This window comes from Pristiophorus japonicus, chromosome 17 (genome assembly GCF_044704955.1).
Source record: "Pristiophorus japonicus isolate sPriJap1 chromosome 17, sPriJap1.hap1, whole genome shotgun sequence".
Lineage (NCBI taxonomy): Eukaryota > Metazoa > Chordata > Chondrichthyes > Pristiophoridae > Pristiophorus > Pristiophorus japonicus.
The window spans coordinates 28,905,993-28,922,506 of NC_091993.1; the positions used below are offsets into that span (position 1 = coordinate 28,905,993).

Genomic DNA, 16,514 nt, shown 5'->3' on the forward strand with positions numbered 1-16,514 from the left:
AATGACCAGATAATCTGTTTTTGTGACGTTGAGGAATAAACATTGCCAGGGCACCGGGGATAACTCCCCTGCTCTTCTTCAAAATAGTGTCATGGGATCCACCAGAGAGGGCAGACAGGGCCTCGGTTTAACGTCCCATCCGAAAGACGGCACCTCTGACAGTGCAGCACTCCCTCAGCACTGTATTGGAAAGTCAGACTAGATTTTATGTGGTCATGTCTCTGGGGTGGGACTTGAACCCACATCCTTCTGGCTCTTAGAAACACTATTATCACCGTTGAAATCATGGAAACAAATTCTTCAGAAAAATAAATATAAATGCTTCTATTTGGATTTGCAAGGAACTGGTGAGAAGGGCAGAGAAGAGCTGGGAACAGGAGAGAGAAGATCAGACTCGAAGAAAGTAGTGGAAAAACAATGAGCAAATGCATGATAGGTCGTCACTACTGCTCAATGGTTGCTAAGGCCCTTGGTGCCACTCCCCCACCCCATTCCCAAGAGACACAGTAACATGCACTGTGCCCATTTCCACGTGTTCCTATCAGCAGGTCAATGTTTGGCCACGTGCATTGTATGGATTATCCAAGTTCCCAGGCGGAGTTGCTGAGGAACTTCATCAAAACATTGTCTAAACAGGAGCAGCCTGTTTAAGATGGATCAAAAGATGTGGTGTCAACCATTTAATTAGCTCAAGAACAAAAAAAAAAGATACACAAGTATTGGAGATGTAGTGAACAGCAGCAAGACTAACTGGGTTGCTCTTCGAAAGAGCGCAGACTCGATGGGTCGAATGTGATTCTATATAAATGCACGATCTTCCCTTTTTTTAAATTGGGAAATACATGTACATGGGCATCAGGCGAGAAGGTGGTGTGGAGGGTAGGTGCTGAGAGGTCGTTTCCCCGGGCTGGAGAGTCTAGAACCATGGGTCACAGTCTCAGGATAAGGGGTCGGCCATTTAAGACGGAGATGAGGAGGAATTTCTTCACTCACAGAGGGTTGTGAATCTTTGGAATTCTCTTCCACAGAGGGCTGTGGATGCTCGGTCGTTGAGTGTATTCAAGACAGCAATCGATAGAAACACTGAACAAATATTTTGTATCAGTCTTTACAGTAGAGGACACGAACAATATCCCAGCCATGGATAGTCAAGGGGCTATGAGGGGGGGGGAGGAACTTAACACAATCACTAAGAAGGTGGTACTCAATAAGATAATGGGACTAAAGGTTGGTAAATTTTAAGAAAGGAGGCAGACAAAAAAGCAGGAAACTATAGACTAGTTAGCCTAACGTCTGTGGTTGGGAAAATGTTGGAGTTCATTATTAAAGAAGCAGTAGCAGAATATTTGGAAAAGCAAAATTTGGTCAGACAGAATCAGCATGGATTTATGAAGGGGAAGTCATATTTGACAAATTTGCTGGAGTTCTTCGAGGATGTAACGAACAGGGTGGATAAAGGGGAACCAGTGGATGTGGTGTATTTGGACTTCCAGAAGGCATTTGACAAGGTGCCACATAAAAGGTTACTGCACAAGATAAAAATTCACAGGGTTGGGGATAATATATTAGCATGGATAGAGGATTGGTTAATTAACAGAAAACAGAGTCGAGATAAATGGTTAATTCTCTGGTTGGAAAACAGTAACTAGTGGGGTGCCGCAGGGATCAGTGCTGGGACCCCAACTATTTACAATCTATATTAATGACTTGGAAGAAGGGACTGAGTGTAACGTAGCCAAGTTTGCTGACGATACAAAGATGGGAGGAAAAGCAATGTGTGAGGAGGACACAAAAAAATCTGCAAAAGGACATAGACAGGCTAAGTGAATGGGCAAAAATTTGGCAGATGGAGTATAATGTTGGAAAGTGTGACATCATGCACTCTGGCAGAAAAAAAAAATCAAAGAGCAAGTTATTATTTAAATGGAGAAAGATTGCAAAGTGCCACAGTACAGTGGGACCTGGGGCACTTGTGCATGAAATGCAAAAGGATAGAATGCAGGTACAGCAAGTGATCAGGAAGGCCAAAGGTTTCTTGGCCTTTATTGCAAAGGGGATGGAGTATAAAAGCAGGGAAGTCTTGCTACAGCTTTATACGGTATTGGTGAGGCCACACCTGGAATACTGCATGCAGTTTTGGTTTCCATATTTACGAGAGGATATACTTGCTTTGGAGGCAGTTCAGAGAAGGTGCACTCGGTTGATTCCGGGAATGAGGGGGGGGTTGACTTGTAAGGAAAGGTTGAGTAGGTTGGGCCTCTCTCTATTCATTGGAATTTTATCGAAACGTATAAGATTACAAGGGGGCTTGACAAGGTGGATGCAGAGAAGATGTCTCCACTGATGGGGAAGACTAGAACTAGAGGACATGATCTTAGAATAAGGGCCCCCCATTTAAAACAGAGGCGAGAAGAAATTTCTTCTCTCAGGGTTGTAAATCTGTGGAATTCGCTGCCTCAGAGAGCTGTGGAAGCTGGGACATTGAATTAATTAAGACAGAAATAGACAGTTTCTTAAACGATAAGGGGATAAGGGGTTATGGGGAGCGGGCAGGGAAGTGGAGCTGAGTCCATGATCAAATCAGCCATGATCTTATTGAATGGCGGAGCAGGCTCGAGGGGCCGTATGGCCTACTTCTTTTTCTAATTCTTACGTTCTTATGATAGATATTTGGACTCTAGGGGAATCAAGGGATATGGGGATCGGGCAGGAAAGTGGAGTTGAGGTCGAAGATCTGCCATGATCTCATTGAATGGCTGACTCCTGCTCCTAATTCTTATGTTAAGATCAGGGTGTCATACCACCTGGGAATGGTACCCAAGGGTAACCGTGTAAACTGCAACAAGTCAACACCTTTAAGAGGGGAGGGGACAAAATTAGCACAGATACAAAAATAATCAATGAGGCTAATGGAGCATTAGTCTTTATAACTAGCGGTTACAATATAAAGATGAGAGTTTTGCTAAAGCTGTATAAAGCCCTGGTTAGACCACACCTGGAGCACTGTATACAGTTCTGGGCATTGCACCTTAGGAAGGATATATTGGCCTTGGAAGGAGAGCAGTGTAGGTTCATCAGAATGTTACCAGGGCTCCAAGGGTTAAATTATGAGGAGCGATTACATAAACTGGGCTTATATTCCCTGGAATAAAGAAGGTTAAGGGGAGATTTGATGGGAGTTTTTTTTTTAGGACTTTTAGAAAGAACTGACAAGATAGAGAGAAACTTTTTTCCGCTGGTGGGGGAGTCTCGGACAAGGGGGACATCACCTTAAAATCAGAGCCAGGCCTGAGTTAGGAAACTCTTCTTCACGCAAAGGGAGGTAGAAGTGTGGAACTCTCCCACAAAAAGCAGTAAATGCTGGCTCAATTAATAATGTTAAATCGGAGTTCGATAAATCTTTGCTCGACAAAGGGCTAAGGCGGGTGGATGGAGTTAGGATACAGATCTCATTGGATGGTGGGACAGGCTCGAGTGGCCGAATGGCCTCCTCCTGCTCCTAACTTGTACAAGGACTGACATTTTATGGGGAATTAAAACCAAACCCCCATTTCTCACGCTCATTGAGCGGCTCAGAGATTCAATCAATTGCCGCAACTTTGGACGAGCCCGACAACCAATTGGAAACCACAAAGCCAGCAAACCAGCCGGTTGTGTCACCCACCCAGCCAAGTGGTACTTACTCAATTTTTCCCCAAGCCCAGTCCAACCCCACGGCAATGCGTCAGGTCTATCAGCGATATCGCTGAGCAACACAGCAGTAAGGGTAGCTGGGATGGGGAGTGTGCATGGGGCAAGAAACTTGATGGGTTTGTATTAAAATAGTGAAAAATGTTAATAAAATTTAAATATATATTTTTATATATAAAACAGTGGAGTACTTCGAACAAAACATAGACACTCTCGGCTTGATTTCTGTGGAAGTTCAATATTGCAGAAAGTGGTCTTCAGTATTTGAACACTGCCGAAACAAACCCCAACAAGGATTTTATTCCTTTCTCAATCTTGGGTGGTATGAAAAAAACTTCCAGTGCTTCTAAAGACTTAATGGCAACTAACAAAGGTGTGTTCCCCCCGCCCCCCAACCACTTGAAGAACCAGAGGATTTCACAACAACAATGGTACAGGGTCCTAAAAAAGTGCGTATGTGCCTAGAGGATGGCAGGAGATAACCTCACCTCTGCTAACTTAGCACACTTCAGGGGGAAAAAAAACACATTCATCAGCTCCAATCTTGAGAGTGGAGAGAGTGTGAGCGAGCGAGCGAAAGAGAGAGACACAGAGAGAGAGAGAGAGAGAGAGAGACACACAGAGAGAGAGAGAGAGAGAGAGAGAGAGAGAGAGAGAGAAAGAGAGAGGCCCTTCATTGCTCATCGCTCCAACTCAGCCTCGTGTTTTACAAGCGTGCACAAGCTATTACCAGCCTCGCACAAAGGGTTAATATGAGCCCCCAGGGTTAATGCACAGTATGGGTCAGTTTGAAAACTCAAAAACTCCCATCCTCTTAACTAGAAGTCTGCCCATTGGGAGTGCATTAATCACCCAGTACGACAGTCTGCTATTAGAAGTCTCCCTATCCGAACTTGCACAGGTCGGGAGACAGAGTATCCGATTTCATGGAGACGGCACTCCATTCCATCGTTATATTGTTCTAGTTAAAACTCATTCCCATTATGGAAAACCTCACCAATTTTCTTCTCTCAGATCAGAACATATAACAAGTCACATGCTATTTCCCGGTCTGTAAAGGTGTAATAAATTAAGACACGACCTGGACAGACTAAAAACAGAAAAAACAACTAAAAAACTTGACTTCAGCTCAAAGGACCGAGGTGGGGGGGATTGCAAATAGAAAAATGATTAAAGTTGCAGCCAGCTCAGACAGCATTTTGTCTTTCTTTTGCGTCTCTCTTCGCAAACATTAATTACTAAACTTGGCTAAAAGATCAAGGAAAGTGTTAGCCAAAAAGAAATTTTATTAGTATTTCTTGAATTGGCTGACGCCTATCCCAATATTAATATTCACTGGCAGGGAACGTTACTATTATTTTTTTTAAAGCATGGTTACATCTGTATATAGTTAAATGAAATAAAAATGCTCTTTAGGTTGGGAAGTCAGCTTCTGGTCAGGCTCTCACCAAACTTTACATACCCCCCAGTGCGCCCCCCAAGGGCATCAACAACCCTCGGCTCCCTCCCCCTCATGCCCATGTGCGCACCTGGGTAGAGGGTGGGCACAGTATTGGGTGTCACACCCGAGCCCGTTCCAGTCTTCACCTTTAACGTAAACAAATGTCCCAAGGTGCTTCACGGGAGCGATTGTCAAGACAAAATGTGACACCGAGCCACATAAGGAGACATTTGGGCAGGTGAGCTAAAGCTTGGTCAAAGAGGTAGATTTTAAGGAGCATCATAAGAACATAAGAAATAGGAGCAGGCCATTCGAGCCTGCTCCGCCATTCAATAAGATCATGGCTGACCTTCGACCTCAACTCCACTTTCCTGCACTGTCCCTGGATTCCCTTAATATCCAAAAAGCTAGCGATCGGAGTCTTGAATATACTCAATGACTGAGCCTCCACAGCCCTCTGAGGGCTAAAGAATCCCGAAGATTCACCACCCTCTTTCTCCTCATCTCAGTCCTAAAGGAGGAGAGAGAAGGGGAGAGATTTAGGGAGGGAGTTCCAGGCCCAGGCAGCTGAAGGCACGGCCGCCAATGGCGGGGCGAAGGCATCGGAAATGCAAAAGAGGCCATATTTGGAAGAGCACAGTGATCTGGGAGAGTGGTAGGGCTGGAGGAGTTTACAGAGATAGGGGCGGGCGAGGAATTTGAAAACATGGATGAGAATTTCTTTTTATAAAATCGAGGCATTGCCGGACCGGGAAACGATGTAGGTCTGCGAGCACAGTGGGTAATGGGCGATTGGAGTCCCGCAAGAGGCCGGAACTGGAGGAGTGCAGCGATCTCGCAAGGTCGCAGGGCTGGCAGAGGCGAAGGCAAGGTCACCACATTGGGATTGAAATTGGAACCATGGGCTTTCCTCTCCTCCAAACCCAGGACACCAAGGACAACTGCCGCAGACTAAACGGAGATCCAACGGGGAGAACAACCGTGTCGGTGCTGACCCTTAAATCTTCCAGGTCACATGGCTCGGTACCATGTCAGATGAGGTAGTTCCCAGTGATCCATAGGGTGGGCCGGGGGCCGGGGGTGTCTCTCAATGTTCTGTGCGGTCTCGATAAATTAAACACAGCTCCTCTGACAGACTACACTCGGGAATAACAGAACCGGTCGATCAGATTTGATTCTCAGTCTAGGCCGCGTTGTTGCATCTCAGCCAGGGAAGTAGTTTGGGTTTGAGAATTGGCATCAGGGTTTCTAGACCTGGCCCCCAGGGGTCTGGGGTAGAAAACGGGGTGGGGGGGAGGGATGGAGGGAAATCAGCCAGAGTTACTGCCCCGGATTACTGCCTATCGGAATTAGTGCGCATGTGAGACAGTATTGGAATGGATGGCGATCTGTTCATGGTCAAATTTCTTGCCAAGAGGACCCTGTTCCAGGCCCTCGTGTTGAGTGGACATTTGGCCAAGATTAATGAAGGGCCATTGTCTCCGAACGCGGCAGCACCAGGAGCCAAGTGGAGAAATGTTTTTTTTTGCAAATGTGGTGCTATTTTGCTGAAGAAAGATTGTCTGGCGCCTAGCCAATTATTAATAATTAATTTATATGGGGAGAAATAGCGCCATCTTTCCAGCTCACTCACAGCTCGCTGTTCCAGGCTGGAGGCACAAATCCCGATGACAACTGACTTGGACACGAGCCGGGAGGAGGCTGTCCTCATACACGCGCACGGAGTGAATGTTAAACCTCATTTTTGCTCCCCGCACAGTCCAGCCGTATCAGAGAGCCCTTACACCTCGACACCAGGCGGAGCTTCAAAACCACACAGCACAGAGACATAAATTCGGCAAGAACTCCCGATAATCCCCTCATTTAGATTCCAGGGCATGGTAAAGCATTAAGTCAACCACAGTTCAAGTTCAGATACCAACAACTTGTATTTATATAGCACCTTTAATGTAGTAAAACATCCCAAGGCGCTTCACAGGAGTGTTACAAAACAAAACAAATACATTTGACACCGAGCCACATAAGAAATTAGGGCAGGTGACCAAAAGCTGTGTCAAAGTGGTAGGTTTTAAGAAGTGTCTTAAAGGAGAATAGAGAGGTAGAGAGGCAGAGAGGGTTAGGCAGGGAGTTCCAGAGCTTAGGATCCAGGCAGCTGAAGGCACGGCTGCCAATAGTTCAGCAGTTAATGTCAGGGATGTTCAAGAGGGCAGAATTTGAGGAGCACAGACATCTCGGGACGCCAATGTCTCCAGATTAACCACATAGCGAGTACCAATAGCAAAATACAACCCAACAACGTGGATCTTTCTTGGAGCTGGCTCTGGTCCACAAATACATAACCATTACCCTGGACAAGACCACCCTGAGCATCCCATCATCTTCATCGCCCTGCCATTGGCGGCCATGCCTTCAGCTGTCTCGGCTACAAGCTCTGGAACTCCCTCACTTAACCTTCCCGCCTCTTCCCCTTTACGATGCTACCTCTTGGGCCAAGCTTTTGGGCACCTGCCCCAATATCTCTGGATGTGGCATGGTGTCAAATTTTGTTTGACAATCGCTCCTGTGGAGCGCCTTGGAGGACGTTAAAGCTGTTGTTCTTGCGAAACCAAGTGAAAGCAAGCCGTTCAGCCAGAGTACGTTGACACTGCGGTGTAACACCAGAGGTAACAGTGCTGATCATCTTCACCCTCCTCTCTGGAAGGTGCCACCTCACCACCCTGAGCCATGGTCACAATGGCACCAGGCATCTGCTGGTAGCTCATCCCAGTAACCGTTCTTCCGGCAGGAAACATAGAAAATAGGTACAGAAGTAGGCCATTCGGCCTTTCGAGCCTGCACCACCATTCAATATGATCATGGCGGATCATGCATTTCAGTACCCCTTGATCCCTTTAGACGTGAGGGCCACATCTAACTCCCTTTTGAATATATCTAACAAACTGGCCTCAACAACTTTCTGTGGTAGAGAATTCCACAGGTTCACAATTCTTTGAGTGAAGAAATTTCTCCTCATCTCAGACCTAAATGGCTTACCCCTTATCCTTAGACTGTGACCTCTGGTTCTGGACTTCAACATCGGGAACATTCTTCCTGCATCTAACCTGTCCAATCCCGTCAGAATTTTATATGTTTCTATGAGATCCCCTCTCATTCTTCTAAATTCCACTGAATACAAGCTTAGTCGATCCAGTCTTTCTTCATATGCCAGTCCTGTCATCCCAGGAATCAGTCTGGTGAACTTTTTCTGCACTCCCTCAATAGGAAGGATGTCCTTCCTCAGATTAGGAGACCAAAACTGAACACACTATTCCAGGTGTGGCGTAACCAAGACTCTGTACAACCCTGCTCCTGTACTCGAATCCTCTCGCAATGAAGGCCAACATGTCATTCGGAGGAGGCGCAGCGATTGATCAGGAGGCTATTCAAAGATGGAGGAGTGTCGGAGCCAAGCACAGCGCTAACCCGACATCCAGCCACACGTGCGCATGCACACACCTTCCAGCGGCAGTCCCCAGATAACGATCGGGAGCAGGCGCCTTGGCAGAATTTTTATCCTGCCACTTTAGCGTCCATCCAGCTCAGATCGGAGAACACAGCACAGACTGCGGAATCAAACATGGGACCTTAGTCCTCGCGATTCAGTGCCACCCCACCTTTAACCAACTGAGCCACTGGGAACCAGCTAATTACATTCATAAAGAAATACTTCATTCTCCCCCCAACCCCCCCAAAAAATATATTAGTTCTAAATATTACTAACAGATTTAGAAGTAAATATCACAATCGGCACTTGCCAGTTCATGAATGACAAATTTAATATGATTTTCTGCTCATGCTTGACTGCCAATTTAGTCACTCGAGGAGCGGAATTCCTCCTATCGATCTCACCATCGTCATAAACGATCATCGCCAAAACCGCAGGCCCCAAGGGAGCCGTTTATGCCGCCCTCCCCGTCTGCTATTGCGGTCTCAGTGCGTGTGGTCAGATTTGGTCCCTCCCATAGCTCGCTGGGAGATTATCGAAGGTAGGAAGAGGAGTCACACAGTTAACATGCCTGACTTAACCCGACCCCCCACACCCCCGTCTCCTATCGATAACTTTAGTGAAAAGGCCGAGAATATAAAACAAGAAACCCTGTTCTGTGCGAGCACGGACTTTTGACAGGAAGAATCCCCTCCCTGAACGACATTTCAGGCAAAACTTAGTAGCAATCTGACAAAATTGAGACAACTTAAGTAGTCAACCACTTTGCCCACCATTTCCCTTGTCGCATTTCCCCCAGAGAGTATCATGTGCTTTTTTTTCCCTCCTCCATTCCCCGCCCCAAAAGTCACAAAAAAAAGTGTGTGTGTGGCGAGGGTGGGGGGCAGCCAGCTGCTGCCAAAAGAGACCTTAGCTACTGCAGCACCCCCTCGGACAAACTGCAGCAATGCACAAAAGTTTGACCCTGGCATGCTTACAAGAAGCCCTGATAATACCAGCCTTTACAAACAAGAACGTCCTAAGTGGGGAAAGCCACCAAATACAAAACACAACTTCAATAAGATCCAAAGTGATTCCACGCAACTTCAGCGCAGGCCAACAAAAGGCAGCTCACAACACACCGACCCTTAATATCCCCTCGAATATTTTCAGAAGGCTTCATTATCAATGAGCAAGTTATAAATTAAAACGGTAGAAATATCCAACGTCCATGATGATGACTGCGGTGTCCGTTTTTCCAAACCAATTCCGGCCCCTCAACGCGCCCCCCCCTCCAATCTCGCTCTCGCCACAACACATATTCAACAAGCTTACCCGAGAAGTCTCCAGTCGTGATGTTTGGGGAACTGGTGGCTTCCGTTTCAGTGTAGGACACCGTGCATTCTGACGGATGGCAAAACAAGAGAATATTAGATTTTAAGGATTATGGGAATTGATAGCAGACCATCTACACCATTGTGCAGGGTGAATTCCCCCCTCTCCCTCCCACTGAACAGAGCAGCTGTACCAGAATGGAGAACAGGCCAAATCCCCACGTTACTCTGCTTCTCCAGCATGCTGCAGTTACACGGGGAAGTGAGGTGTTGTGTGGGACATGTGCTGTACACAACCTGTGTGGCAAACACATCACAGCCCACAAATAAGGTCTGCCAAGTTTTGGAGAGAAGTTTAATGGTGTTCAGAACAAATGGGAGACCAAGAGGCACTGCAGAAAAATACACAAAACTCCCCATTATCCAAGTCACCAGAAGCTGCACCAGCAAAGATTTAGCTCTCAACAAGCAAATGCTTATAGTCTTCCCCACGACAATCTCATTAGCGCTGGATGCAGAATATACTGAGGGCGGGGGGGGGTGGGGGAAGAGAGAAAGAGAAACGCCCCCTACACTCTGCACCTTGCTTTCCTCCAAGTGTGGGTTACTTTGTCAATTTTAAAATCAAAAGTTTTTGCACAATTGATTTTTTTTTAAATGCATTATAAATTGTGCGATTATTACATTATGCAAATAGTGGAAGAGTTTTACCCAGGCCAAACTGGAGCTTGCCTGCAACCCTTGCAACCCCAGCACCACACACTCCAAACCACAGCCCGACTGACTGAAGCTTCAGAGTGTTTGGCAGGCCACCATGTAAAATGTCAGCAGAATTCACAAGCTCTCCCGAAAGCTGCAGGTTTCCTTTGAGTGGGGTAAGTGCCGAGCTGAACTGGGCAATGTGCAGTCGCTGTATTTAATTACAATTAAAATTCTTCCAAAAGCCGGTTTACTGCTGCAACAACACTCTTGTTTTAAAAACACACAGTTCAAAAAAAAAATCTTAGGAGCTGTTTTCCTCTTCTCCTTTCCCCTGCCCACCACCCCTCCCGAAGGCACTGGATCTAGGTGGGGTGGGTACAGTTCAACAGATGCCAGGTGCCCTGTGGCAACATGTAATGACAGATTCCCAACTTCAAATAAGACACTTAAAAACATTTAGTCCAGAGAACACTTTGTGTCTATCACCAAAAAAAGCTTTCACTGAATAACAATAAATGCAGCAGTCACACTCTAGTCACTCTTCTCTCTCCACAACCCCCCCCCCCCCAACTTAACAGCAAATTTTTTTTAAGTTGTAATTTTATATACATATATATTTTTTTAAAACTTACCCAGTGGCTTTTCTTCATTGTTTGGCGAGAATCTGGAGTAAGGAGGTGGTGGAGAATCTGAAAATGAGGACATGAGGAGTTAACAGAAATAAAAAGTGGAGAAGGGGAGAAAGAGAGAGAGAGAGAGAGAGAGAAATCCTTTCCCTGTCTTGGTAAAGGTTTAAGTGTAGGGAGAGTGAGCTTGCAGTAATTGCCTGGATATTTAGCCTTCAGATGAGCGAGGAGTCAGCCTGGCGCCAGGCATATGCAAACTGCATATTACTGCCACTCCTTCACCTAAATAGCTTTGGAACTTCTTAGGAAAAAAGAGGAAAAAAAAACACGAGTTGAAATCGATCTCATTTCAAAGGGATAATTCCAGCTCTCCATCCCCTCCCACCAGAGGTGGAGAGAGAAAGAAAACCTTTAGATTTAAATCACACTCGCTGGGGTTCTGATCCAGTCTGTAGATTTTAAAGAGGATTTTAATTTTTTTTTGGTTTAAAAAAGATTGCTGCCGACTTGCAACAGGGAGTTGCTGGAAACGGAAGGAGTCTCTCTCTTTCGTACGATGCAAATCATTAAAAGGGCGCGAGGAGGTGAAATGGACTGGCCAACTCTCTGAGAATGAAGGAAATTAACAAGACGCCTCACTGTATCCCTGCTGGAACATTGCAAAAACAGGCTGCAGCTGCCGGCCAAATGGGCACATTAAACCTTGCCATCAGAAAAAAAAAGTGTGTCTTTTTAGGGGGGGGGGGGGGTGGGTGGGGAATTCCGCTTTTTTTTTTAAAGTGGCAACATTTTCAAACCTTTCGTTTTAACAAAAACACACACAAATCCAGCTTAAAACCACCGAGTCTGCATCAGTGACATTAAAAAAAACGTTATCACGTCACGCATCAGTGAACCTCAGCTATTTGCAAAATGCAACAGGGCTTCAGACAAGCCTGTTTTTTTTAAAGAGACAGTGGTTCCCCTTTCAATCTAAAGTTTAATGCAGTACTCTTGCAAAAAAAATGCATTAATAATTCCCACCATCAGCTTCCCCTGTTATGTATTATAATATCCCCAGCAGTTCTGCTGCTCTGTAACAATATGAGTGAAGTTTAAGTTATTTATTAACTATGAATGGGGGGGGGGGGGGGTTTAAGCCCCACATACCCACCCCAACAACACGGGTTTGTGTCAAGTTTGGAATCTGGCGATTAAGTGATGGTGCAGTTTTAAACAGAGCAATGCTCAGGTTAGCTGGTACATGTGGACCCATTTCTCAGATCCCTTTACACGTGTCCTCGAGATTTGCAGACTCACTGACAGCAACTGAGTGTTAATCCCAATTATTGATATGTATGCGTGTGTGTATATATAAATGAAACACACACACATTTATTATATATGTTTCATTTATATATACACACACGCATATCAATAGTTGGGATTTTGTGTGTATATATATATATATAAAAAAACAATGAACTGATGATTACAAAAGGGATGGGGGTCCAATATTCGCTCTGTAAAACGGTTACCAAAACGATCGGTGAATTAAATGCTAAACTCGATTTTTTTAAGCAAATCTAACCCCATCCCTGTCTTACTGAGATTAAGTTTCCTCCGAGTAATTGGATCTTAAGGCCAATAGAAGTAACCGCAACCAGAACAAAATTGGCGTTTGATATATTTAACAAAAAAAGTTACATAAAAAAAGGTTTAAAACTCGATGCATTAAAATGCCCCAAAAGAATTGGTATCCACGAACCAAGTCGTGTATAAACACACACAACCCCAACGCCTCGTTCTGTGGTGGCGTTGACAAAGACTGTATTAGGTAGCCCACCAGACCGAGTCTGTTGGGACTATTTTTTTTACATTTATTTATTAAGACATGCTGTTGACAGTTTCATGGTTTCAGACCGAGTGTCGCTTGCTCAAAAAAAATCACAAAGCTATGGGACAAGAACCCCCGTTTCACAATCAAAAAAGTCATTTGATTTTGTGTGTACAAATATATGTTTTTCCTCTCTCCAAAAAAAAACAGTGATCTAGGTTAAAGACGCCAAGTTTCACCTGTCCCCGAAGCCCTGTCATTTACCTGTCTGGGCTGCATTTGCTGAAACAGCCTTGTGAATGACTGAAACAGACAACCCAACTTACAAATGGCTTGAAATGCACAGCTACTTTGTGTGAATGGCTCAAATATGCAGCTCTCATGAATGAAGTACAGATGGGCCTTACAGACGACACACATTTTCATTTGTTTCTGCTATTTAAGTGATTGAATCTATTTATGAATTACATGGACCGTCTTAAAAAATGTATATAATCATAAATACACACACACATCCAAACTCTCTATGCACATTGTGAACATGAGCTTCACACAAGTGGCATCAACAAATTAGAGAATCACATTTCCCCGGGATTGAATTTATAACATGGATTTCATTAAAAAGCTAAAAGGTTTTTTTTTGGGGGGGGGTGGGTGGTCTACACTTATTTAACTATATTCTAGTTGAACTGAAGTTCAGAATAGTTTTCAAAATGTGACATCTGGGCTGGGCTGCCTGGCTGGCTTGAGAGAAATGCCATCTCATTCATTATCAGTGAACAGGTACTGGAGATTTCTCGCGTGGCCTGGTTCCCGGGAGATCAACGAGGGTGGGGGGGGGGGGTACAAAATGAAATATTTCAGGTGTAACTCCCAGGTGGGGTTTGTGCCTGGTTAACTGAAAGAGAGAGGCTGGTTGAAAGAATGAAGGTAAATCTTAAAACACATTGCAAGAGAGAGGCACATTCTCCCTCCCTCCTTTTTTTTTTTAAAAAAAAGGACCTTAAATGAAAGTTCTCAGATGCACAAAGGTGGTGCACACCTCAGGGATTTTCCTGAGTTCTGACGAAGGGTTATCGACCTGAAACGTTAACTCTGTCTCTCTCTCTCCACAAATACTACCTGACCCGCTGACATTTCCAGCATTTTCTGTTATATCAGAGATTTTACTATTAAACAGTACGTGTGCAAAGGCTCCGTGAGGAGCGGGGGGGGGGTTAAAACAAAAAAAGGTGGAAAAAGATCTCACCTGGTCCACAAAGCCTGCTGAAATGGTAGGGGTTGCAGCAAACGCTGGCGCTGTCGGCGTTCCGGGCAAAGCCCTCGCAGGCGTAGAGGCGCTTGAGTTCGAAGAGGTGCTTGAGGTCGGGCCACCTGAAGAGCCTGCAGAGGAGGACCTGTGGCGCCAGGATCTGCTTGGCCAGCCGCAACTCGCTCTTGGCCATAGGCACACAGGCGGTGAGCAAGCCCCCACGACTCTCCACCGCCTGGACCAGCAGTTCCAAGGGTTTCTCCTTCAGCCGCTTCAGCAGCGTGTGGGTGACCGACTTGAGCTCGTTCAACGATCCGGCCGGGTCGCTCCAAGCGTCCGCCTCCTGCCCATTGCCTTCCGTTAGCCGGCTCCGCCAAAGTCGCCGCACCAGGCCTGAGCGTTTCGACTTGAACATGCGCTGATTATAACCGCGGCGAGCGAGATATAAAGCTGCACCTTGTCTAATGCAATCTTGGTTTTTTTTTCGTCTTGATTTTTTTAGGAGTGAAAAGGGGGGTGGGGAAGAGGGAAGGGGAAGGGGGGGAAAGGGGAGGGGGGGGAAAGAGGGAAGGGGATTTACAAAGGGAGATCACACTGCATCAAGCCGGGGAGAGAGGCGTGCATCAGCACAGCCAGCCGGCTGGGCGATCAGATCACAGCTACAGTGCATGCGAACCTGCAACATTCGGCTGAGAATGGATACTGTGCAAGCAGGAGGGGGGCAAAAAAAAACCCGCAACAGTAAACCAATGCAAAAAACAAGAATGTTGCAAAAACAACAAAAAGCACAATTTGTAATAAGCCAGTCAAATCCACAAACGCGAGAGAATTTCTTTTTAAAAAAAGGAACAAGATTTTCCCTCTGTGCAAGTGGGGGGTATACTTGTAATATATCCCCCTCCAACACACACACACACACACACACACACACCCTCCCACCCCCCAAAAAAAACCCAGAACACCTCGACTTCTCTTCCTTTCAAAAGCCGCAGTTTTCACATTGAATGAAATGCCCTCCTTCTGCAATAGATCCAATCAAATAATTGCAAGCGAGATCTTGAGTAATTTCGCCTCTTCTCAGCACAGCACACTGCAGACTTCACCAAATGCAACGTGCTTGTTATATCTCGCTATATATACATATGTATATTCCAAGCTTATTTTTTAAACAATGCATACATATACACACACACACACATAGGCAGAAGTGAGTTGGAGAGAACGCTCTGTGTGTCCTGCAGGGACAGTTAAACTGAACTGTGTGGATTTGCTCTCCTCTGCCTCTATCGTTCTCTTCTCCTCTCTCTCTCTTTACAACTCTCTGGGCCTCCGAGGGCATTTCTCAGCCATTGGCTGTCTGCAATCATGTGGTAGTCTAGACATTTTGGCGCGGCTCTGATCTGCACTGATTGTTACGCAAACAAGGGTTCCAGTTTCTTAACTCTTCCCGCACCAGAGATCTTATTGTAGTCGTTTTAACACCGACACATCAAACTACATATTTTTATGTCACTGTTGCATAAATGAATATGCAAAAGAGGGGGAAAAAGCTACAATTTATATATTAAATTCAGTTGCACAGTTCCTCTCCTCTCCCTCTCTTCCCAGCTTTGTGCTGGCTGGTGTCGGGGCTCTGTGCTCCGGCGCTGTTACCGCCCATGCAATTTAATGGGAGGAAAATCAAGCGCAGAAAGAGGGAGCGAGTGGGAAGTTGGATAAGGAGTGTTGGGAAGAGATGGAAACAGGACGGGAGTGGTGGGGGGTGGGGAGAGATATCACACAGCCCTTCCAATTCCCACTTGCACTGGATACCCACACGCACATACTTTCCCGTGGCTAGAGGTGAAGAATGGGAACCTTGGCTGATCGCACCAATCCAGGATTGGGTTGGAGTCTCCAGGAATTAAAGATTAATCGCCAGGATACTCCTGCGAGCAAAACATCCAGGGAAAAGAAACATAGGGACATTTTAAAAATTTGTTATTTTTATTTTCTTTGAGTGCTTTCATTTATTAGTTGTAAAAATATTGGGAAAATTTGCAGTTTGACAGATAGTCAAGGATCATCCAATCAAGTAAAGAAATACTTGCATTTATATAGCACCTTTCACAACCACTGGACGTCTCACAGCCAATTAAGTGCTTTTGGAGTGTAGTCACTGTTGTAATGTGGGAAACGCGGCAGCCAATT

The 16,514-nt window shown here is 45.5% G+C and overlaps 1 protein-coding gene across 1 annotated transcript in view; it reads right to left on the reverse strand.

Annotated features, from left to right (window-relative positions):
- The window catches only part of smad6b (SMAD family member 6b), a 74,518-nt gene extending 59,700 nt beyond the window's left edge, over positions 1-14,818 (reverse strand). The window contains exons 1-3 of the mRNA XM_070858539.1: positions 14,322-14,818; positions 11,263-11,319; positions 9,930-9,998 (exon numbers count right to left, since the gene is read on the reverse strand). Coding sequence (XP_070714640.1) covers positions 9,930-9,998; positions 11,263-11,319; positions 14,322-14,739 — 544 coding nt within the window. The 5' untranslated portion in view covers positions 14,740-14,818. The remainder of the gene's footprint in view (positions 1-9,929; positions 9,999-11,262; positions 11,320-14,321) is intronic.
- Between the last annotated feature and the right edge of the window lie 1,696 nt (positions 14,819-16,514).